The sequence below is a fragment of the Amphiprion ocellaris genome, chromosome 23 (assembly GCF_022539595.1).
Source record: "Amphiprion ocellaris isolate individual 3 ecotype Okinawa chromosome 23, ASM2253959v1, whole genome shotgun sequence".
Taxonomy (NCBI): Eukaryota; Metazoa; Chordata; class Actinopteri; family Pomacentridae; genus Amphiprion; species Amphiprion ocellaris.
In genome coordinates, this window is record NC_072788.1 from 11,362,913 (window position 1) to 11,388,978 (window position 26,066).

A 26,066-nucleotide genomic window follows, 5' to 3' on the forward strand; every position below is an offset into this window, starting at 1 on the left:
GCAAGCAGGAAACACATGTTAAATTCATATACGATAAAATATGCTTGGATCCCTTCTACACTTATGTGAGGTTACCAATAAATACTCAGTTGTTTTGGAGACTTTTTTTTTTAAATAGTGACTATCTGTTAGCAGATAAACAGAAGAAAACTGTTGGTTAACAATCTGGTACATGTTTAGCAACAAATTGTCTCCTTTCACACACTCGTGCAACTCAAGTGTTCAACCCCTGCTTGCACCAGTGAAGGATTTAATTGCGACAGTCATGTAGAAAGCATCATTTCAACTTGGAGTCAGCAGACTGTAATCTAAGCAGTGTGCATAACAAGACTGAACATATTCTTGATTTGTTCTGTATCCTGCACTCATGATTTTTTTTTTCATCTTTTATTTTCCTACATTTGGCCCTCAATCTATCAGTACTGCAGTGATTTTGAAGAGAGCAACTTAAGCTTTAACCTTGTCCTTTTCAACAACAGAGTAAATCCTCTAGTGCTTTGTTTAGAGCAACCTTCCATAGTGGAAAGGCTGCGGTCCTGTTGATTCTGGCTCTCCTCCATGTTTGGCATAGGTGTCTGTTAAAGCAAATGACAGATTTCTGCGTGCATTTGGATTTTTGTACAGTAGTAAAAATGCAGCAGGACAGACAGACAGACAGGCTGTTGCCTACAGAATATCTGCAGTGCAGATGGTCAGTAGAGGATTTATGGCCAAAACTATGAACAAGCAGATCAATATCTCTTTAGGTCCTCCACACCCGACCACTTATCAGCATCACACATGTCCACAATTACAGCTTATATACTGTTATTGTGTAATGGGTCTCCAATTTTGTATTTAAGCTCAATCGGTCATCTTAAGGAGTGTTCTGAGAGACGACGAAACTTTCTCCACACATCTGGAAGAGGATTTATCAGTGCCACCAGCAGTGATCCAAAGCCTCATGAATGCAGAGATTCAACTCAGTCCAGTAAGTATAATTTCTGATAGTTTCTTGATGAAAACTCTGGTAGGAAGCCCAAGATTTCTCTTCGTTGAAACGCAAAACAATGTAAATGTTCTCCAAATGTTCAAAGGACCAAATGTGCCAAAGACTGCTGTGCTTGAACATTACAGAATGAAATGTCCTGGCCAAGAACTGCCTCTGGGACTCTTTGTCTTGACAGTCATGATCAAAGCAATCTCTGGTATTTACTTGACAAAATAAAAAGACATTTGAAACTGTCTACAGTAGGCAATTTGGAATGAAATGGATTGCAATAAGAGTAACGAGTGTCTTGTCTCTATATGTTTCCCAAATGATGCTCTTGTATGTGGCAAGTGTTTTCAGATTGACTGCAAGAAGATAATTAAGTTTCAGTGACAAGGAGGCTTAAATACATTTCTTAAAGATCCCTTTTGTGTATGAAGATCTTGGATGGTTGCTGAAATGCACCTAAAAAGGAAAAAATCCTTGTCCTGTTCTGTCCATGCATCCTTTCTTTCTCTGTGACACTGTGCAGTGTCTACAAATTATATATGCGTATGCGTGTTTGTGCAAAATGTTTAGCATGTCAGGTTTTATCTAAATATCTGGTTGTCTGAAGAAATGAGGCTTATTCAAAAGGCAAACAGCAATATTTTATATCTGATTGTGAAATGTGATTTAGCATACTATCTGCTTGCACAACAAGACAGCACACGATGATGAAATCTGGTCAGATGCAAAGTTCCCTTGTTTGTCAACTCATACCAAAGTTGTTGTTTATTTTCCAGGTGATGGACACGCCGCGGCCAGGCAACCTGAGGCGCATCCTGTGCGAGGGGACAGATCTGGATGAGTATGTCCAATTTCGCAGCCAAGCCGAAAAGGAGGCTTTTCAAAATGTCAGCTGCTCCCTCAGTCCGCAGCAGCTCATTAACACCCAGCAAGTACTTCTGCAGAACCTGGATGGCAGGAAAGTGTTTTCTAAGGTGAAGTTCGCTCTCTGTCGCCCCACAGAACCAATACATCCCACAACAAATGGATGAAACTTTGCATAGTAACTTCAACCCAATTTTTATGATTTTAACAAATCTTTCAGGGATAATACATGTGGGCATGGTGCTTTCACTGATTAGTCTGTTAGGAATTCCGGAGTTATAATACCAGCCATAATGTCTTCGTTTAAAAAGCTGCAATTCCTGCTCAGCAAGGTCACCCACATCTAGCATTCTTACAAATGGTGCTGTCTGGGCTAATGAGGGTGGTATTAAACATGTAAATTGAAGCTTTGTGTCTCAGTCACTGCTGGTGCAACTCAGTCATCACTTGCATTTTAACCTTCATTTTAAAATCGAATTGAAATGACTACAGGGCTCCAGACTGCAACCAAAATTAGTGCTTATGTGACCAATTTTTAAAAGCAGGCAAGTAAAATTTTCTCATGGTCGCAGTGTATGATGATTAGCTATCATGGTTGAAAATAGTACTTTTTCTTCCTCACTGGCTGACTCAGTGTGTGCCTACTACTGAGGTATGAAACAATCAATTTGTTGTTACTGTGTCCCAATGACGCAGCATCTATAGCTGATTACTTTAACAAAACAACATGAGGAGAGAGAAGGAGGCTAGAGGAGAAGGAGAGGCCCCAATCCCACCAACCAATAAATATATTATGACAGAGCAAGTGAAGAAGAAAAAGTACTATTTTCGGTCACAATGGTTAGCACAGTGCTATAGCTGTAAAATTAAACAAGTATCAATTCCAATTATGGTTTGACTGGGATATTTTACGTTTAAAATGCACTCTGCTTATAGAAAACAGCGCCCGTAGATAAAATTACTTGGTTTCACTTTGGGAAAATCTGACATTAGCCGTATGTCACTGTTTTCCAACTAAATTTTGGTCACACACCTAAAATCAACGCCAAATTACACAAAGAAAATTGGTAGCTGCAGTGCTAGGAGTACAAAAAATGTCTATAGCCCTGGGCAAAGACAGTTAAATGTGAAACCAATCATGATACTGCAGCTATTGTGCATAATTTTCCATTTTTAAGTGAGAAGCATACCAGTTTTGGATATTTTGGTACAAACAGCATTTAAGATTTAAGTCCTTTGTCAGACATTTCCAAAAAATCCCATGATGCACCACTGACTAGACCACATTTAACCCCTATAGTCTCAGATTATCAATGTGTAGCATGATTTTTAAAATTTTTAAACTGACACACAGTGTTTATTACTCCGTAAAGGAATGTGGTGGACTTCTGTGATGATCGACGTACGTTTGTCCTTCCGTCTGTTTATCTGTGCACAACGTTACTCAGAAATGGACTAATGGATTTGGATGAAATTTTCAATGAAGGTCAGAAGTGACACAAGGATCAAGTGATTAGATTTTGGCAGTGATGCGGCTTATAGTCTGGATCCACGAATTTGTTAAAGATTTCTGTATCATTGTGAGATAGTGTCACGGCGTCACTGTAACTATGACAACAAGTGAACACTACATCAGCTGCCTGCTGACGATCACATGATTGCGACCCTGCTACAAATCCACCGCACGTATCGGGACTTATCCATCGGAAATAATATGACGACTGAACAGCCTTGGCGGAGTACTGCGTTCTCTGAGTACTTTTCTTGTTGGTGATGTGCTGCCAGTGATTGGAGCTGTATGTCCTTAACATGTTTGTTTCCAAAAGGAAAGTGGAGCTTCTATCTTTTATTTCCTTATGTTCCCCACACTCACAGCTGGAAGTTATAGTTTGGTCATGTTGTATCACCAGTTTCAGAGTCACTGCTGTTAGTAGATGTAGGCTGCTTTAGTTGTTTTTCATTCGTGTGTCTGTATTTAGTGTTGGCAAATGACTACAAAGTGTCCTGTTAAAAAAAAAAAAAAAAAAAAAGATACCGTGCTTAGAAGTACTAAGAGCTGCTAACATCTGCCCAACAGCTGGTTAACTATCACCTGAGGTGATATCACAAACTGTTTTTAATGCCCACCCAAGTGTATTTCAGCAATTGAATTAAATGGCTGCCAAAATTCACTCAAAAAATATAGCACGCACACACAAGACTACTCAATTTATGAATAAAAAACACAACACAACAATAATAGTTCACAGATTTCTTGACAAAATCAGTTTTAACTACAGTTTGCATTCACATTGGCTTCAGAAAAGCAAAAAAAAATAATGTTGCTGTTGATTCAAACAGTCACCACAAAAAGAGAAATACTGCATATTGGTTGGTGAACCTTGTATAACTTTACATCGTTATTCACTGTTGGTTTCTTAACTCCAGAGGCGGCCCATTTGTTCAGGGAAGTCAGTAAAAATGTGCTGCTTCTGCTGAGAAAATCATTTGAAGCCACAAGGCTATCCTGTCCACCTAGTGCTGCTGAAATTGATGGTTATGGCCATAAATTATTGGGTGTGATATTGTGACTTTTACACCTAAGCAAAAATGAAATGCCAAGGCAGTGTAAGGAGTTTTTGTATGCCCAAATTTCCCTTATGTGTCTCCTTCTTTTAGGCATTTTCTGTGTGAGATCGATTCTTACTTTAAATTGAGAAATAAATAAGAAAAAAATGGCCGCACTGGGTAATTTTGATCCTATCTGTTACATACTGAAAAATGAAACAATCTTCACATCAGAATACAGTTTCAAAGTACACAGTCTGTTCTATTATTCTCGCCTGACTTGCAGTAAATTGAATATAAAGACAATGATATCTGTGCCAGCCAATTGGCTAACCAATTTAAAAGTTAAATGTTATGCCTGTCTGGCTCTGTGACTTAGAGAGCTGAGGAAAAGACAAATCTTGTTAATGAATCCTCAAGGCCAAACCTAAAAGCTCTTATTTTTTGTTATAACTGCGCAATTATCTTGATGTTTTGTTGATCTTAGACTTCGGATAATTTTCTGTCTCCACAGAGTCGAAAGCTGTCAGACCTGTCGCTGTCATGTTCACCTGCATGTCTTATCCAGAGATTTTACTAGAATACATGCAATCTGGTGGGAATTATTTATTAGAACCAATGTTTTCTTGAATTCTTTTAAATCTCTCGGTTCCCCCTTTGGGATGATGAAAGCCTGCACTTTTCTTTGACTTTATCTTTGAGAGAAAATATATGGGACAGCAAATCCAATAAATAAGTGATAAGGCAGGAAGTTCGTAGGAGAGAGCATTTGAACAATTTAAGCCCACAGGCATTTTCAGAGGAGGGGGGGAAAATAAAAAAAAAAGAACCAAGATATGGGGGAATAGCTCTTCAGTGCCTCAAGCAGATGGATGGAAAAAGAACATCAAGCCTTCACACTTAAGGCTTGACGTCGCTGAATGATTGCGATAACGGCAGCAACAACATAAAGAAAAGGACAAGGGAAGAAGTGACAGTTTATCACAGAGGTTGTGAGTGACAGAGGGTGATTTAGATGTTGCTTTGTTGACATTGTGTTTTGGAAATGCTTTCAGAACGCTCTACACTTGGAAGACGAGCAAACAAAAAGCAGGGGCAACTCAAATGCCAAAGCGCTTTTGTCTTTTCTCGTCTGACAAATCTTTTATTTTATTCTAAATACAGTTAAATCGTCCTCATGAGCATATTTTTTCTAATCAGCTTACCTGACAAGAACAGCACATAGCTGCTGGAGTCTTCAGTGAAAAACTGCAGTGGAAACTGAGTTTTACCAACGAGTTTGAGAAATCTGTTTTGTGCTGTGGCTCACTTTATCTACCTCCTAATGTGACAACGCTGAAATCTCTCCTTCCATCCATCACTTACAGGTGATTTTCAGCTGTTCTGCCATAAATTGTCTGAGACTCCAGCGCTTTCCCACTCCATCTCCTCTTTTTGCCTGTCCTCCACTCACTAACAGCAGAAGTGATCCTAAATGAATATACTCGAGACTCAATCAGCAGCCGGGCTATTGTCGAAAGAGACTACGCTTGAAAGGGCTTCTATTTCTGAAAAGAGTTGTGTTTAAAAATCCTAATGCAGTGACACCCATTCCACTCTCCTTTAAACCTCTTTCAGACCTCTGATCTTCCCACTTCTCATCTTTCTGAACCTTGGTCCTGCATACATTTGGAAGCGTTTTAATTTCATGTGCTCAAAGACAATGCAGGGACCCTGAACGCAGGCTATTCTTGACACTTGATGCATGAAAATGACAGTGGTTGAAAGGGCACGCCATTTAGTTCTTCTAATTGGACTCATACTGTGTAGCTTCAGAATGTCACCACAACGCACAGTAACACTCGTCATTTTGATGCAACTTTTAATTAACCAGCGCCAAGGATGATGATGCTATAGGACACAATTTACATGAGGCAATATAGCTAAGACTGTACATAAAAAGATGGAATAACGACCAGCTTGGAAAACGGGCAGTACCACTGAGCGCCTCTAGGGGCTGGCTCCAAAATCCTCTGGCTCTCATAGACTCTCATTCAAAAATCAACATAAAAAGCTAATAATTTTTTTCCACTTGTCTTCACAATTTTTTTTTGTTGAATTCCTTTCTTCTGATTAGTTTTCTGGCAGTTCATCATAAAATATCTGCATATTTAAATTAAAAAAGGATATTTGGTGGTGAAGCTGGCTGATTAACGATCAGAAGTGATGATTTGCAGCAGGGCTAATTTGATTGACATTTGATTTGACATTTGATAATGTATTTGCTCATAGTTTGTATATTATTCTGTTAACTGTCAACTGTTTGGACTCTTTTTTAGCTACCATCAGCTTTGGACTTAAATTCTGCAGACATAGTGACGCTAATGAGGAAAACCACCCAGGATGCATTTCAAGTGTTTGAAGAGGTTGGTGTTAATATACTGTGAGAGGAATTCCGATTTATACCCATGACTAGGAGGTTTATTTGTTAAACGTGTTTTTTAAAATCCCTGTTTTTACTTTCTTGTAACCAGGTTTCAAGGTTGCAGAACTCCATGATCTTTAAGGCTGCAAGCTCACTGGATTTCCAAGAGGACATGATTGGCAGTATCAGTATGCTACTGTGTGGAAAGGAGGCTGACTTCAATTCCACCAATATGACCCTCGGTTTATCCTCACCTAGACAGACGGCTAACTACAAGTCAATTTCCATTATGCGCAACAGTTCCGGTAAGTGCTGCAGCAAGCTCTTTTACAAAGCAAAGCTGTCACACAGGACTTGTGTCTTAATCATTTATCTATATTTTAGCTCAACATAGTGCTATATGGAGTCATGGCAGCTAGGAAATGAAGAAAATTCAGGAACCAGTGGTGCATAATGTGCAGTATCACCGGTCATGGCAATTGATTTGTGGTAGTTTTGCAACCCCAGCGATAACTGTGTTGCATTTACGTAATGGAGAAGAGTGTGTGTGTGTGTGTGTGTGTGGTGAAGGATAGGGAGTTTTTTCTCTTTTTATGCTCCAATTTATGATGTTTTAATAATTGGATAAGATAACATAGCAGAACTATAGAGTCACTCTAGCAATAAAGAAGACATTTACTCAGGTTAGAGGTAGGTGTAAACACTACAATGAATTATATCTGATCAGTTACCCAGGAGAGACAGATTGAAGGCCAACCCTAATGTTTCCTGTTATTAAACATGCATGCAGGTGAGGGAGAAAAAAAGATGGATTACTAGTGCATGATACAAAGTGCAGCCAACTGTGCCGGGTGCACAGGATGTGACCACTTGTGCACATCTAGGAACAAGCACCTGTGGCACAGTTGGCGTCTCCACCAGAGCTGGAAACTAGGTTTGATTAGGAATACATTATTGGCGACTGTGTCAGGGCCTGGCAGCGGTCGTGGCCAATCAAACCAGCTCTTCTCAATCCATTTAAAAGCTGCGTACACCCCATACTGGCATAATGATGTTTTCTTAATGGAGAGTAAAGTCCAGAGCAGCTTATCCCAAGTGGAAATTAATGTCGTTGTCTGGGTGGTGTAGAGTCGCGAGGCACAATTATGTGACATCTTAAAAATGAACATATGGCAATCCGAACTTCCCACAGAGCACAGATGGCGCCACTGGAACTCTTTTTTTTTTGGAGTTATGAACTATGTACTATTTAGAAAGAAAATACAACCGTGGCAGCCATATTGTCAGCATTTGTACTCGAATTCTCAAGTGCTGTTTGGATTTCGCTGAAGCAGGCTCTGTTTGCCTTCCAGTGGTGAAAACGAGTTAGCAGTGTTCAACTGAAGAGCAGCCAAGTTCAAGCTGCTATGAGATATGAATTCTATTGGAAAAAGAAAGTTTTGTTCAATGCTGTTCGATTTGATTTATATGGCGCCAATTCACTATATGAGATTTCATAGCACTTCACATATTTTAAACAAAGAACAGAGAACCCTATAATGCAAAGTTGCCAATAATTAAACATTGCAATGCACTAAAGTTGGAACAACAACTTTAAATGTCTGTATCCCCACATGTCATTGTCTGTCCTGATAATGGGCAGGGCATAAACAAGCCAACATGGCAGCGGGGTACAGAGTTCCCTCCAAAGCCAGAGCTGCTATGTGCTCTGCAGCAGTGTGGTGCTACTTATGAAAGATTTATTCCGAGTAGCCACACTGGAAGAAACTGTGGTATATTCACACTGCTTTAAATATATTGAACTCGTCTCCCAGATTCAGTGTTTTGTAGTTGGTGGATGAGCGTTTTGGTGTCTGTCTAGATTGAATTAATGAATGGAAGGATAATTCATGCTAACATAGGGATTAAGCTTTAATCTAACCCAGTACACATTCATGGCCTTTAAGAAACCCAGTCTCAACAAAATTGTGTTTCTTTACAACTGAATGGTATTCTCAGTTACGTTTAAAGGGAAGAAATTTGTTTCTAATCATATATTTGCATTTATTTTCCTGCTTTGCTGTTGCCTCTTTTCAGCCAACTAATCATATATTAGTTTATTGGGGTCTTGTCAACCTGGTTACCCAGAAAATGAAGAAAACTCTTCACAACACAAGACATGTTTTAGCCCAAACCATGACCTATTTCTAATTGTGACCATTTAATTATGGTGCCAAACCTTAACCAAGCTTCTAAAATGTAAAAAGTGTCCACCAAAGCGTGGTATTTTCCCAATCCATTATCAAAAATGCAATTTGGCTGTATGAAATTATAATTTTGTGGAGACTGACTGCTTTGCTTTAAGTGCATTTTGAGGCATACATTTGTGCAGTGGTTGAGGACTGTGAGATTGTTTGTTGACTATGTGGCTTACAGTGTAAACTCATAGAAACAGTCGGATACTCTCTAAGTGCTGTGCACAACTCTCAGTTTCTGCTTCAGAGAAAGGTGACTACATAAGAGCAAGGTCATACTCCGAGAACTGTCATTTTAAGAGCAAAACACCCCCAGAAAAGGCGACTCGTCTCGAAGCAATACACTATATCTGTCACAATGGTGCTTAAAGTGTGTTACACTGAGGCTTGCAGCATGAAGGCACATCCAAACTACTGCATCACACATGATTCAAGGCTACTGCAGAGTTTTTGTGTCAGTTCAGTCTTATTCCTATTAACCAATCAGCAGTGAGTTCCTGTGTGAATATATGCTGCTGTAGGTGTCCATCTAATAATAATATCATCATAATGCTGTTCTTTAGCCCGCTGTTCCCTGTCAAAGCCACCATGTAGGTCAAATCTGTGCCTCATGTACTGTGTCAGTAACTGTGGAAAGACATTGCAGTACATCATTTAGTGTTCCTCCAGATTGTCTCATACTTGTTGAAGCATTTTCAGGTCATGCAATGGATTAAAGTTGTGTTCTCGTAAGCCTGGCAGTTTAAAGCTGCCTGAAAGTCTCCACTTTTTGTATAATATCCGTTTTTTTTTAATCTTTCTGTGCATGTCTCGACGAGCCCGCCGGGGGGGGTACAAGCCGTTACAGATTATCACACACCCTAATGTTTAAAACAAGACCTGACCCAACCTGGTGTCTGATCTTGATGTATTAGTGGGTCCTCTTAGGCTAACAAACTTGTTTTTTTTTTTTTTTTATCATTTGCACCTGTTTAAGTGCACTTGATTCTATTTTTATTCATTTAAAACTTTTTCTACATGGAGATATGTTTGTTTAAAAGTTCTTTCTGGGTTAATTCTGCAAATACATTAAAAGAAAGGTTGATTTAACAGCTAATACACAGCCTTTCTCATATTTTTAAATAAAATATTATATCTATAAACCCCAAACAGGCACAGATATTTGCAATTTTAATATAATACACACATTATTTCATACATCTAGTTACTTTGATTGTACAATCTATATTTTAATTACTTTAGCAAAGAAAACATGCACTGTATTAAAAAGAAAGGTGTAAATGCATTCACACAACAACTGTACGAGGTGAAAATCATTTAATATGTTTGTTCCATACAGGACTTGAGAATTAGATCTTCAATGTAACTTCTCGCGGCCTTGTGCTCATTAGAGACCGTGGAAGTCCTGTTTCATTAAATGCCTGTTCTTTGGAGAAAACTGCGCAAAATTAGATTTTAATAAGAAGGCTCTATTCCCTGGGAATACAGTTGCACAATAAAGTGGAATTGCATGCTAGTGCCAGTGCAAATTAGCAGAAACATTGTATCTTCCTTACATAATAAGCAGGAACATCTCTGTTAGCATGCTAATGGCTGTTTTGGGTTTGGCATTTCACTGTGTTGGTCTACGTACAGCTAAATGGATCTGGAATATGCAGTGTGTCTGCATAATGGCCAATTACAACTCCTTTGTAAGTGTAAAAGTACACTCGAAGGAATAGTAAAATAGCAATAATAAAGGCCAACACTGAGGTTTTGTTAAGGGCTCAGTAATGTTCCCTTCTCAATTAAATGTTGACAACAACTTTTGAGTCATTATACAGAATAGTTAGGGTGCTAGCTGTTCTTCCATGACAATGAGGTGTAATTTTAAGTTGGTCCCATTTTCAGAATTTGCCCTGTAGATTTGCGATAGTAAGAGGTCATTCAATGGACCTGCAATATTACATTCCTACAGTTCTATATTTTATTGGAGCATGTTTTGCAGATATGTTTTGCGGCTCCTATACAAGTTGTTTATCTTGTTATTATTCCAGTTGACGACAACTGACTGGACTTCTTTTGATTTTTCGATTGAAATCTCAGCTGTAGTTGCAGCTTTGCCTTCAAATGTGAATACGTTGTGCCAAGAACAGGCAGTTCTTAAATGAATGACACTGTCAAAATTTGCATTTTCAACTTTCATTGTCCTAGTTTTTGCTGTTGTGACTTTCTCTTACATTGTTCCCTAATTATCCCGAGACTCACACTGTCATCCTCTGAGTATTTGGTGTGTCTTGGCATAATTAGCAATTGGTACCATTTATTTTTAGTTTTAAGAACACCCTTGTTGGAACCACTGAAGGGATAATATCGTGACAGTTGTTGAGAGTGAAGGCGGCTTGCCTCATACTACTGAATGTTAAAAAGGGCCTCCTTGCGTCTCTTGTGAGAGAGTGACTTCAGTGACATTTATTCAAGCTTATTTGACTTTCAGTTGAAATGCTGCAAGACAGCGATAGATTTGTACTGCCTGTAAGAAATAAGTGCTGCTGGATTGATGCATGGGGTAGTTCGCTCGGACCAGCATGACTGGCATGTCGTGTTGGTATACGTGTGACGCTGTCTGTCTGAGTGTGTTCGTGCTTGTCTGCCTCTGATTGTGCTTTGCATAAAATGCCGGAAATATGAGTAATGCAAACTCAGAGTAATGTCCTTTTCTTTGTGCGTGCGTGTCTGCACGTGTGATTGCACGCGCCAGGCGTTGTGTGTGAGTGTGTAGCAGCAGCGTTGTCGTTGTGCATCGACGCCGCTGTCTCACTGTAGTGCCGAATTGAGCCCATCTCCAGGGTACAACTCAAATTGATTAAATTTGCCAGGTAAGTTGAGGGGCTGACTTGAGGCTCCAAGCAATTATTTGACTGTGGCTAAACCCGGTCTAAAGAACAGATTTTTTTTTTCTCATTCATTCTGACTGCTGTTTTGTAATAAAGTTCTGTTTTCCAGAAGAACGACACCACTCTGGATAATGTGTAACCTCTGTAATCTGATGCTCCCTTTAGTAGACAAAATATAAAAACTGATATATCTTTCCCACTGGTGCAAGGATAGCTGATATCGCAGTGCTATGCATTTGTCACTGCCATCGATGTGCATGCTTTATTGTTGAGTGGAACTGTCTGTTCTCATAATCGCTTTCATAATCAGAACGATTTTATGAAATAAGGAACCATACTGGAAAGATGAAAGTGTCAAGAGAAGTCGACCTGATGCTGACACTCATATTGCAGAAAATGTTTTTGAATAGATTACTGCTGGGCGTAGGGATGCAGATATCGCTGCAGTATACAGCAGAGGTGAGAGCACCTCTCTGCAATATACTCCAATGTTAACTCAGTTTCTTCTAAAATGACCTGTGAACAGCAGAACTCTTCATCTGTATGTCTGCATCATGGCTCCACACAGAAAAGAATTGGCACAAAAATTGTAACCAGCTACTACTGATCAGAGCTGTCTTCCTAAAATGACTGCGCAGACAATCTAAGTTTCACGGTCAGCAGATGCTTTAGACTTTTGGTTTTCAGTGGTAACCAGATTTTCATTGACAGCTCACACAGCAAGAGCTTCATAACATTAGCCTCCACGGACAGCATGCAATAAAAACTAAACCCTGTCTTGCACGTTTACATTAAATGAAGGCTGATGAATATTGGGAGCACATTTGGTCAGATAAGACTAAGATATGTTTGTTCAGCACTGATAGGGTGCAGCATGTTTGGCATGAACATAGTCAGGACTGCCAAAGTGAATGTATAGTCCTGGCAGTGAAGAAAAAAAGTTGGAGTGTGATAACATGAGGCTGCATGAGTGTAAAACGTCTTGGGGAGAGTAAATTTATAGATGCATCATGAATATGTGAGGGTAAACCAAAATACTAGCTGATAAGATGACTTGTAATCTGTAGTAGGTTGAAGAAGAGGAATCTTCCAGCATAACAGACATCCAAAGCACACTGTGAAAATTACACAGTTTCTAAATAAGAAAACAGTGACAAAAGTGGACAAGTGTATCTCCTAAATTGAATCCAGTAGACACATACAAACACTTTTGGGGTATTTTAAAGAGAAAGTCAGAGCAACACAACACAACCCCCCCAGCAAAGAGCAGCTGAAAAAGGAATATCTCAGCGGAGCATCTCAGAAATCCTCCATGCCGAGGAGGATTGAGTCTGTTATCAGAAAGAAAGGTGGGCATGTAAAATACAAAAATGGTTTGAATCTGAATAATGAAAGGTGGACTGAAGTTTGAAGCACTGAGTTTGTTACCATGGAGCTCGTATTTTTAATATAGTAAATCTGAACTGATGATTTTCAATTTTGCATAAGAGCAGATAGTCTGCTGTTCAGCTTGGAAGTAACACTGTAAGGTCATACAATGTTAAACCATTTGACATTTAAGTGATATTGCGCAGGAGTGTACTTACTCTTGTTTTATACTGTATATATCCTCATGACATGGGGCATTTTGTCTGATTACAGCCGCAGTGGTTCACTACTAAAAACTCTGCTTCTTTAATGCAGGTTTCCCACCTTTTTAGCTTGTGACCCTTGTAAAAGGACTCAATGCCCATTTGTGCCACCACTGTAATGTGCTGTTAAGCCAGTCCTGTGCAGGTTGTTTCATTAGAAGGGTTTTAGTAGCCTGGTAAAATGTTCTGTGTTTTATAAGAAGAAGAAAAAAGCACAAAAACTAGAAGATAAATCTTAAACAAAGGATCCGCTGCCAACATCCCAGTGCCAGACTTCACAGGACACCCCCAGAGGTCTGACGGGTCAGAACTGTTTTTGCTGCCCGCACAGTGTTAGGCAGGTGGTCTTATTGTTGTATACATGTACGCTATTCTTTTTCACCCCTATTTATCAATGTCAGAGTAGAAACCAATGCTTTAAAGCTGAAATTAAACTCTTTGTTTTGTCCTCTACAGCATGTTTTCTCCATTCTGCCACAAACCAAAAGGGAGAAATGATTTTATTTAGAATATTTTGGTTCCATGGTGGCCCTGAGGCATTAATTCTATGTAGCTGAATCTTATATTTTGATTCAGCCAATGAAAATATAAAGCAGTTTTATGTCGGTGTTCTGAGCAGATGGTCACGCTGAGCCAGACAGCACACGAAACAACAGCCGCACACTCTGAACAAAAACCCTACATAACTTTCCCGCTAATCCGATTTCCAAACATGAACACACGTCCTGTCCTGCACCTTAGCTTAATGAAGGAGCGACCGAACGTTCACTGGGGAGAAGTGCGCTGCTAATGTCAGTTTGCGAGCTAGATGGCTAATTAGCTGCTCTGCGGCATCACATTAAATCGCTTGTAAGGTAACCTGGAAGTGCCACTTGGGTCTGCTAAGATGCTTTTGTTGTCCTTACTCTTCAGCGCCAATGAAAGTACATTGTGTGCCCATGACATGTAGCTGCGGCACAAGTTTGTTTGCTTTGTCTTTTGCTCCCTACAGTGTAACAGCGGCTCACTGGCAGACTGCCAGTCGCTGTCAATCCAACACTGACACGCCTCTGCAGCTGCCTGAAAGGAAATTTCTTTTATTCCTTTTAATAACTCACTAATACATTAGCTTGTGCTACAAATGGTGGTTCTTCCATGGAAAATCCACTGCAAGCCAGTTCATCTTCTAGAGATGCCTATTTTTACTTAATCCTAGTTGGAGTCACTTTTCCATCGAGACGTCTAGCAATCTATCGAACAGAGAGCGCACACATTCCCTGTCTTTCAAGTGTTGTGGCATCTGTGCAGTCTGTGGAGGGAACAGCTGGTCAGACCCAGAGTAAGAGGCGGCCATTAGCTCTCCGCTCACTGACCTCCCAGGAGCACCTGAGAAAAGATGGCCAGCAGGCAGAAAGGCTAACATTTAATTGCGCCGAAAATGGCCGCTAAAATCCCCCTGATGACGGGAACGGTCGCCCCGGTGAGATGAGAACAGAGGGGAGGGAATGAGGGGGAAATGAAGGAGGACTGGAAGCAGACCCGATGTAATGACAGGTGTCGCAACAAACAGGACATTTCGCAGCAGATCTGAAATATTGACTCGCAGACAACACAAATTGATCAATTATTCGATGAAGTACCTCACTGCAAGAATTTTCAGTCAGAACAAGCCAGGCACAGGCGAGAGCAAGCTTTTGTAACCACTCCAGGTTCTGTTGCTCGCAGCACAAGTCCTCATGTAACTTATTCAGCACTCTCCCCAACCTGGCAATATTCACGTTGGCAGATAAGTTAAATTAATAATGATCCTACTGCTGCTGAGTATATCGACTTTTTTCCTCTGTTCGCAGAATCTTGTCCTTATGTACTCAGGTCTGAACTCTCTTGGCTTGTGTTTTCCTCTGGCTGTGTGTGTGTTCTTTAAGGAATACTTGACAACTTTTTTATAAATACAGCCACTTGGCAACTCTCTTGTTGCAAAGTTATTCTAATAAAGCACCAGACTCTGCACCAATAGTCATTATATGATCCACTAAGATAGGGCATTCCCAGGAAAGCAAATCTTGGAGTGTAAGATAAGCAACTTCACCTCCAGTAGTTTCTCGCCAACAGCGTTAGAAGTTCAGTGCTCAAATGTGAGCGGTTTTTCTTCCTTGTCTTCCAACTACTTGGTCAAATATTGATGGCAAGGCAGTTACCGAATGACGGTGAGATTGGCCTTAGAGAGATGCAAAGTCAGAGAAAATGTAAAATAGCAAGGCTGCAGCAGTAAAACAAAAACAAGCATTCATCCTTCACAAAGGCTTTCTTATGAGTGATGTTTAAACCAGCAGTGCAGAACTTTTGTCTCCTCCTCCTCCTGGCAGTGACCTGGAGAGATTTATGTGCCGCTGATGGGCTTAATCAGCATTGTGTGAACTCGTCTGGTAAGGACTTGGATGTGACGGACATTCATTTATATGTAAAAATCCAGCGCATTAGCTTTAACCCTCTGAATCCCCAAAGCCTGTGGGAGCACTTGAAAAGCATGTTTTTATGAAAGAAAAACACCAAAATGATACCATTTTTCAGAGTCAGAAGCTGGTAAAAAAACAAGGAATCTGCAGCTTTTCAATGGTCATTAAACATATCAAATGTCAAAAATGTAATATTTCATTAAAACTGTTTTATTCTATACATCACATTTAAAAACAACCTGTCTGTACTTACCAGATTTTGTTTCAAATGAAACAAAAATTCTGGCAATTTTCAAATTGAACTGTAATCAATGTTTCCACAAAGAGAGGAGGAGGCAGCAACAGTGACTAAGAGGAAAAGAAAACATACTGGACCAATAAAACAAATGCAGATTGGCTCAGAAATGTATTGTCTGAAAGTTGTTGGGAGATACTTCATCATATCTTCCAACAACTTGCTGACAACTTGAAAGTAATTATTGTTCATATATATGTGAAATCCTGCACATCTCTGAAGCCCAAACATGCCTCTGGCCCTAAAATGCATGTTTTCTTTTTTCTTTAAAAGAAGAATCACCAAAATTGCACTATTTACTAGAGCCAGAAAGTGCAGTAAAAGAAGAAGTCAACCTTTCAATAGTCCTTAAATGTATCATGTGAGGTAGAAGATAGAAGCTGTAACACTTCATTAAATCCCTTATTTTAGATGTTTTTTCATTCGAAAATACACCAAAAATAAACTGTGCTAAATAGATTCAATTGAAGTCTAAAATTTCTCTACTTTTTATTGCATCTAATAAGCCATGTATGACTCAGCAGTAACCAACAGTCATGTGACAAAAAATGTGGTAATTTCCAGGTTGAACTGCAGGCTGTGTTTCCACAGAGCAGAGAGGAGACGAGAGAAATCGGGAGGCAAATAAAACCTCCTTGATCAATAAAATACTTGCAGGAAGGAGTTGTCAGAAATTTGTGGGAAGATATTTCACCATGCTGAACGTATCTTCAAACAATTTGCAGACACCTTAAATGTAAGGGGCATTCATTTATATTATTATGTAAAAGTCCTGCACACCTCTGAAGCTCAAAACCTGCCTCTGGCTTTGAAATGCATGCTTAGTTTTTCTTTTAAAAAAATCAACAACATTTCACCATGAATTAGGGCAAGAAACCGCGAAAACAGAGAATAAAATGCTTTCAGTGGTCTTTAAACATATAATGTGTCATGATGGACTCAGCAGGTTGAACTGCAGGCTGTGTTTACACTGAACATAGACGAAACAAGTATTGAAACAAGGTAGAGAGATTGTCAAGAAAATATAGCAAATTAGATCAATAAAATAAAGTAAAAACATGTAAAGTAGTCATAAGGTGTTTCACTGTGCTGAATGTATCCTCCATAAATTGCACTTCTGAATAACAAGTAGTGTGAAGAACTGTGTGTGGAGCTTGTAAACCTGTAGTTTTTGTCATTATTTATAACCCTATAATTATGTTATATTCCACAAAAGATATTTCTGAGTTCTCTCTCCTCCTAACAATGGTTGTGCTGGTTGTGCAGGACTTCATGTTGCAGAGAAAAATGAGCCCGCAGCGAATATAATATGTCACCGGAATAAAAAACAGCAGGAAACTGCTTGAAGTTCGGAGAGTGAAAAGAAAAAAAAGTTGAGATTATTTCTGTCTAAGCTTGTTCTGTTCTGAATTTCTCGTCAGTCCACATGACTCCTATAAAACCGGCAATTACATACCTCTCCTCACAATACGCCGTAATAAACTGACTGCTCTGAAATATTGTCTTTAAGTGGTCGAAGCTGCTCTCATTTCTGTTGGGTCGAGGTACTTGTAAAAGTCGTGCGGAGTGATCAATACACACCGTAACACTTAGTGAAGCCCTCATGATCGTGTTAAGCGAAATGGACAAACAAGAATCTTTAATCAGGAGTCGACAAGGAGGAGACATTAGTAGCAGTTATGTTGTGAAGTGCGCTGATTTTATCAATACTTTCCCTGCAGTGTCAATCTGTTCTCTTCATATGTTGTGTACACTCGTGTAATCTTCTTCACTTCTTCTTTTGCACTTGTGTGATTTAATTTTTCCTCTTTAAAAGGTTGTTTTCTCCACTCTGTCTCCACGGACAAGCGCATAAATGTTCAATAAGATGCAATATTAGAGATATGAAAGGTCTCTAAATTATTAAATACATGTCTGATTTGGTAAATAGATTTTGTTTTTAGAATAGAATTTGCTGAGGAAAAGCATTGAGAGGGCTATTTAATGGCATTGATTTGCAATTTTAGCGTATTTCCTTCAGTTTATTGTGATTTTTGTACACATCAAAACACCTCTTTCTCCCTGCCCCGTGAAAGATCAAACATACAGCATGTGCAGAGGAAATTTAGAGTTGTGTACTTGGTCTTGCCGTGACTTTCCCTGTCTTCTCTGCTCACCTCGTCTCTTGTGTAGGTGACTTTTGTCAGACTCTCATCGACACCCTGGAGAGCTCAAGTAGTCTGCGCTACTTTTGGAGCGCCGTCAAGCCGTTGCTGCTCGGGAGAGTCGTCTACACACCTGATACACCCGCTGCCCGGCTGCTGGTCACAGAAGTAGGTTCACAGGAAAAAAGAATTTCGATGTACAAACTTTTGAAAGTGTCTAATTTTCATTTCTATTGTGTATTTAAGTGAGATATTGAGGATTAGGATGAGATAAAACTTCATAAATCCTGAAGGAAGCTCTTGTGCCAGATATTGTTTAGAAAAAAAACATTGACATAGCATGAGAAATGCCTCAAAGTAGAAAGCAATACAATGTAAGTGTGATGCATTACTGACATAAAATAAGTGGCTAAAATAAGGCCAGAATAGAACGGTAAATGGTAATGCTGGCAGTTATATTGAGGTAATAAGTAGGGGCAGACAGATTATCGCCTGGCCGATTATTGTGGTTAATATTTGGCATTTTCCCTGTTATCGATATTGTTATTTTTATTGACCCACTACTGATAAATTATATGCTGTCCTTCAGATGTGATACAGTCTTCTCTTCATATATGTAGTCACTCTGTGGTCTCAGAAATGTGTCTCAAGCAGAGCTCCAAAAACTGAACAAGAAACACAAACTGTTACCACAAACCAGGAAATTAGCTTCTTTCACAGTGGCTAAGGCTATGCTAACGGCTAGCGGCTAAGTGTGGAAAGTCGTCTATAAAACAATAGACATAAAAACAAAAACTGAGTCTGGAAAACAATTATTAATAATGGTTTAAAATATGGACCTTAGTGGGCAATACAAGTGAAAAATTAAGAAGATAGAGAAGGAACAGCAGACGAGACAAACTGATCAATCTCAGTCGATCAAACATAAACAGAGGAGAGCGTCCTAATTTAATCACTCCTATTTTTCTGTACATGTTCAGTTCTAGTCACCTAGTTATGAATGACAGCTTTCTGCTATCACACGCTGTCAAGCCATTGCACCAAACGTAGACTGGCTGCAAATATCAGTTGCTGGCCTTCGTTTATTACCAATAATTGGCATCGTATCAGCTCTGAAAAATACGTATGATTGGATCCCAAGTAATAAGTAATCTCACGCCTGATAATGAAACATGAGGTGAAAATAAAAATGAAATATTGCTCATTACATCAACAATGTTGTACATGAATGTGGAATATTGCACATGCAATCAAAAAGTTGCAAATGAAACTGAAATATTACACTTGAGAAATGAAAATATGAAATACTGCACACATGATACGTAAAGTGATATTGTATAAACCACTGAGAAGTAAATGATATTGTTGGTAGTATTGAGATTTGTGTCTAGAGATGCCTCCAGCGTGGGAATGTGAATAAACTAGGTGTCGCATATTAGTGCTGAGTGTAGAAAAGGAAAATAAAACAATATTTTGTTCAGATTCCTGCTCATGGAAGGCAGTGAATGTATTTTTTTCATGACATGACATTTCTCCAAGAGATTAGCATCATTTTTGATAACGGCGTAAGCAAAACAAACAACAACAGTGAACATTTTGCATCCAGGCTGCATAATGAGCTTGAGCAGAACCTGCCGACTTCACAGCGAGTGGCCCGGTGTTGGCACAGGAGGCCCTTCTTCACACCAGACATAGTCGGATTGTTTACAAGTCAATGTTCGGGGTAAATAACCCCATTTACATTTGTCACCGTGGGGGGTGGCAGTGTTACAGTGTGATGAGTTCCTTTAGGGAGTAGCTCGAATAGCAGATGTGGAGTACTTTCATGTCTGTATTAGCTCAGCACAAACACAAGGCTCAGTGGGTGCGATCAATGTGCTGTTAAAGTTTGTTGTTTTTTTTTTGTTTCAGGCTAATAGCACGTTCGACGCCTTGGCGAAGATAAAGGAGCTTGCTGATTCTTGGGACGAACTTGGGCCACGTGTCTGGGATTTCTTTCAAAACAGCACTCAAATCAATACAATGCGGGTGAGACTGCATGTAGCTCATTTTTAATAATTTTTAGGTCTTCAGAAAAGTTTTGTATAAAACTTCTAGGTTCAGACAAATACTCAAATGGTTCCTTCAAAGCTGTAAAACATCAAATCAAATATTTGGTATAGTCACTTGTGCTTTAGATACATGTATACAAACTTAAAACAGAAATCCAACATTTTATCCTCAGTTCTTGTCTACAGGGAGATCATTACAACACTCTTATCTCTTAAACCAGAAGTATGTTAGCTTAGCTGAAAGCAGATCAATGAGAAATTAAAATGAACTTTATTAATCCCAAAGTAAGACAAGTGTAAGTACAATACATTACTGAATATACAAATAAATAAGCTAAAATATGAGTAAAATAGAGAAGTACCAAGTAATGCTGAGGTTTAAGAAGAAAAAACACATAATAATGAAATATGATACATTAAGTTTAAATATTACATGACATAATGGGATTTTGCACAAAAAATACGGCAACCAATCAACCACCCCACCACCCAACCAACCCACCCAAATTTTCCTTACACAACTTGGACACTCTTACATTTTCATTTCACCTATTTGGCTCTTTCCAGAATTAAATATTTTCCTACGAACACCACCAAAACGGACTAATTCTGGTGCATTACATTGCAGCTATTTCTTGGTCACGCGTCCAAGTTCCCAAGTCATCATTTACATATAACTAAATTAAAGTGCCTCAAAAACTAGCTTTTAGATAAATGTCTTGGCTGCATAGACAATTTGCAGTGAACCATTGTCGTGACTTGCAAGTTTGGACACCTTAGCAACCCCACAATGGCAAGAAAACTCATCTACGTCAAATTTTATATACGAAGATGCGCAAATTGGTTGTTTTTTCCCTTTTAAATTTTGCATGGAAGTTTTTTGCACAAAAGCAGCCCAACTTGAACACCCTTTCCTCTTCATTTCACCTGTTTAGCTGTTTCATCTACGAGCACCACTAAAATGAACTGATTGTTAAGTAGTGTTTGCTCAACTATTTCTTGGTCAGACGTCAAAGAACCAGGTGTTCATAAATTTCCCACGTCATAATGTACATATAACTAAATTAAAACACCACAAAAACTGGTTCTTACATAGTTGTTACTATAAATTATGACTTAGTATCTACTAGATTTAATGGTGCTTAGACAATTTGGAAATTATTAGTGTTTTTCACTTTTATAATGTACACAGAAATTCTTTGCACATCATCAGCACAACTTTAACGCCCATCCCCATTCACATTTGGCTCTTTTTACAGATAAAAATCCACTAAATAACTGATTATTCATGGTCGTGCCGCTATTTTTTTGTCAGATGTCTAAGAACCAGGTATTTATAAGCGTTTCCCCCAAGTCAGAAATGTACGTATAACTTAATTAAACCACTAATTACTTTTAGTTGCTAGATTTAATGACTGCTTTGACATTTTGCAGCAAACCAGGATAGTAATTTATGAGTTTGGACTTGATACCGTTTTGTCATATCATTGACAAAAGCGTTATCCATTTTTGTATTTTTTTATGGAAGAAAATGTAATTGTTTGCTTTTTCCCTTAAATACACAATCTTTCCACTTCAACGTATTTTCCAACCTGGACTTGTCATTAAAACAACCTCCTTCACTGCACTCTCAGTGCAGCAGAAAATACAAGATTGAACAGAGTGCTGCATAAATTCCTGGTATTTTTCTGTTTTTAAAAAAATGTGAAGGATGAGTTATACATACGCTGCAGATGAGACCGTATATGCTGCGTGCATCAATTTGTTGCACCTTCTGTTAGATATGGAGACGCAGGGAGGAAAGTAATTATGGATAAGTGCAGGATAATTTTCATCCTGGCAGAAAGGATTATCTATAGAAGTAAAGGACATGGACTCTCTGCCGCCACTTCTCTCCCTCTGCCTGCCTTCTCCTCGCCGTATTTCCTTGACACTGACATTACTCCAGTGTCACTCCAAATGAGCTTATAGGCAGCTGCAGGGAAGCAGACATTGGGAGCTCCATATAGCTGGGGTATTCATTACCCTAGCCCTAACCTTTACACAAATGGACCGGCAATCCTCCTTTGTCTTCATTTTCCCCCAGCCCCGGCGCTCCCCCTCTCCACCTCTCTGCTACCAAGCTGCTGGCTTCTGAGCTCTGTCATCTCCGGAGGTCCTTCAAGGTCGCAGATGCGTTTTACGCTGATGGACCAATTACCAGTCGCCGCCGCAACTACATTTGAAGATTTAGGGAGTGGAAGCGCAACAGAAGGACGTACTCTACTGTAGTGTGTGTTCTCTTGAGGGGCTTGGTTGGTTGTGGACGGGTTTTGTGTCGCATTTTGCATTGTTAAAGATCTCACTCCTGGCTGGTTGGGTGACACCTGTGGTTACTGTGGCAACAAGTGTGGCTTAATGCTGCATGCCCAAGCAGCTCCTTTGTCAGGAGAACAATTGACTGCAGGAAATCTTGTGGATTATGCCTCCTAACTAGCTGTGAAACCTCCACCTACAAGAAAATGCACATCCCTCTGTCACCAGAACACCCTCACATGACAAATGGGACGGTGTTGAACAAGGTTAAACAGCATATCTGCAACTGTTTGCTTCAAATGTTGTGTACAAAAGGTGAAAATCCACAGAGGAGGCCTGCAAAAACTCACATAATTGAGACTGATTGAGTTGAAACTTAACTGTGACATTGGTAAGAGTTTGCATACATGTTTTCCACATCACAGTCTGTTAATAAATGAAATTAAAACAGGTTGAAGTATCCAGAACTAAACATTTTCACTTAGTAAGTACCAGATATAAAGGCTGCTTAGCAGATTACCAGCCAGACAACTTGCAGTAAACCAGTGTTGCAACCCAGCAAAGGCAACAAAAGTCATCCATGCCTGATAATTAAAAAAAAATATATAAATGCAGGAATTATTACTGCTTTTCTTTTAAAAACAGTAACAGAAGTTCTTTGCACCTATTCAGCACAACTTACATCTAAATTTCATCCATTATTCTCTTTGCAGAGGTAAAAATCCACCTATAAAAGCCTCTAAAACTCCCCAATCTAGACTAATTAAACTTAGCTCTGACATAAGTAAGCATTATTAATGTTTAACACGTCATAATTTATGCATAAATGAAATCAAACCAGGTTGAACTATCAGAAACTACTTCTTATGAAATATTTTTAATTAATAATGACAAGATGTAATTGTTGCTTAGGAGATCACCAGCCAGACAACTTGCAGCAAACACATGTTGCAACCCCACAAAAACAACAAAGATCATCCGTGTCAGATTATTGTTTTAAATGTAGGAATTACCTTGCAGATTTCAAAATCCACCTACAAACACTACTATAACTCCCAATCCAGACTGAGTAAACTTAGCTTTGATAAATAGGGTTAGCATAAATGCTTCCTGCATCACAATCTATGCTCAAATTTAATGAAAACAGGTTGAACTATCAAAAACTAAACATTTTTACTTAGTACTCACAAGATGTAATAGTTTCTTAGCAGAGAGCCAGAAAACTTGCAGCAAACCAGTGTTGCAACCCAGCAAGGCCAACAAAAGTCATCCATGTCAAGTTACATTTTTTTTTTTAAAGCTGCAGGAATTATTACTTTTCCCCTTCTAAAAACCAATGCATAAGTTCTTTTCACATAATCAGCACAACTCTAACACCTTTATCTCTTCACTTTACCCATTTTTCTTTTACTAAAAGTAAAATCCACATACAAACAACACTAAAACTGACTGTTGCATGTTAGCGGGCTGGTCTATGTTGCGTAATGATGGTTGACAAGCGCGGATGTGGGCCATACAGTGACTTGTTGGTGAGGGGTGATTTCCAGGAGATGCTTTGTACCATCCATAGTATTCTGGTATAAGTCCCATCAATTCTTTTTGAGTGTCTTCGATAGTCACCAGAAGTCCGATCCATAGAGTGAGATGGATTCCACTGATGCCTTGAATACTCTCATTGTGGTAGCTAGAGTATTAGCTAACACAATGTAGCATTAGAACACAGGAGTGATGGTTGCTGGAAATGTTCCTCTGTACCTCTATGGAGATATTCCTTTAAAAATCTGCCGTTTCCAGCTAGAATAGTCATTTACCACATTAACAATGTCTAGACTGTATTTCTGATTAATTTAATGTTATTTTCATTGAAAAAAATGCTTTAAAAAAATAAGGACAATTCTAAGTGACCCCAAAGTTTTTAATAACTAAATTATAGCGAATTGCACCACGTTAATTATCCTCATTTAATACATGACTGCCACGGTTAAACAGCGCATCTGTAACTGTTTGCCTCAAATGCCACTGAACAGCAGCATCTGGATGAAGAGTTCAGCTTGCTTTGCTGTTACAGTCGATTTGCCATCTTGGCTCCGTTAGTGTTTCCGAAGGACTCTTTTTAAATACACACACTTTGGTCGGGTCACGTCCTTAATGTGGCAAAACCCACAATGATAGATGTACTGATTTTTTTAAAAGGTCACACGCATCGTTGAGATTACTTAATGTGACACTTTGTCCTTAGGTTAAGCAGAATATCATCAGAAGTGTTGACACTGAAATGCCACTGAGCACACTGGCCGGAATATATCTGAATCTCAACTTAGGGTTTCACACTGCAGAGGCCAACATGCTCAATTGACGTGCGGTGCCCTTTGCTGTCCAGAAGTCATGCTCCGTGTTCGGCTGTGGGCTAAATTTACAAATTATGTCCAATAAGGGGGTTTTAAATCACTTATTAGTGATTAGCGTAGGTTCCTTTTTGCTATTTTCTTGCATACATGATGGGTAAATTAGCAGTGTTGGGCTTAATTTTAGTTTTTGTAGTAACGCTGCCATTAGAGTCATATTATTACTTGGGTGTTCATTTCACAGCAACAGGAAACTATGCAAGTATCAGCTGTTAAATAGGGTTCAACACAGTTAAATTAACAAGTGGGAGTAGAATTAATTCACTTGAAGTTGTGCAAGGAACCATTTATTTCTCAAACAAAAAGACACAGAGATTCATGTATTATATAGAAGTGTTACGTTACTCGTGTAGCTCCCTGGTAAACACATTAACTTAAAACTCCATATTTTGGTTTTTCTTGCCGTGTTAGTGGGAGGATTGTCTGTTTTTTTCTGTGCATTAGTATATTGTGTTGTGTGTTTACAGGCAGGAGATTTGATTGGCATTCATTTCGACTCAAAACAGACGTCTGGCACAATGCAAATGTGCATATGCTTTGTGTGTTTATGCACATACATACTTCATGCTGTACATTCTTGGCAGTGAAAATAGCTGATGTGTGTCTCAGAGCTGCAACCAAACACTGCCATCTATCTTAATGATTTCAGTCATTCGACTGAAAAATAGAATGTCAGCTCCAGCACAAAGAAAAGCTACCTTTCTATGGTTTTCCTCTGAAATAATATACTTTCTAATATCGCTGGTGTCCAATTTTTGGGGAAAAGATCTGCTTCAGGTAATAAAATTTGCTCAGTCTTACATATTCTGATAAGATGGATCGGATAATAAAAGTGCTGGTTGGCTAATGTTGTCAAGATATTTACTGATGACATTTTATTATTCCAAATATAAATACGGTTATGTA

General features: G+C 39.0%; 1 protein-coding gene across 1 annotated transcript in view; it reads left to right on the top strand.

Moving 5' to 3' along the window:
* LOC111565691 (phospholipid-transporting ATPase ABCA1-like) overlaps nt 1-26,066 on the top strand; it is a 197,552-nt gene that overhangs the window by 17,786 nt on the left and 153,700 nt on the right. The window contains exons 6-11 of the mRNA XM_023265879.3: nt 843-970; nt 1,756-1,953; nt 6,709-6,795; nt 6,904-7,099; nt 18,438-18,577; nt 20,321-20,437. Of these exons, the coding sequence (XP_023121647.2) occupies nt 843-970; nt 1,756-1,953; nt 6,709-6,795; nt 6,904-7,099; nt 18,438-18,577; nt 20,321-20,437 (866 nt within the window). The remainder of the gene's footprint in view (nt 1-842; nt 971-1,755; nt 1,954-6,708; nt 6,796-6,903; nt 7,100-18,437; nt 18,578-20,320; nt 20,438-26,066) is intronic.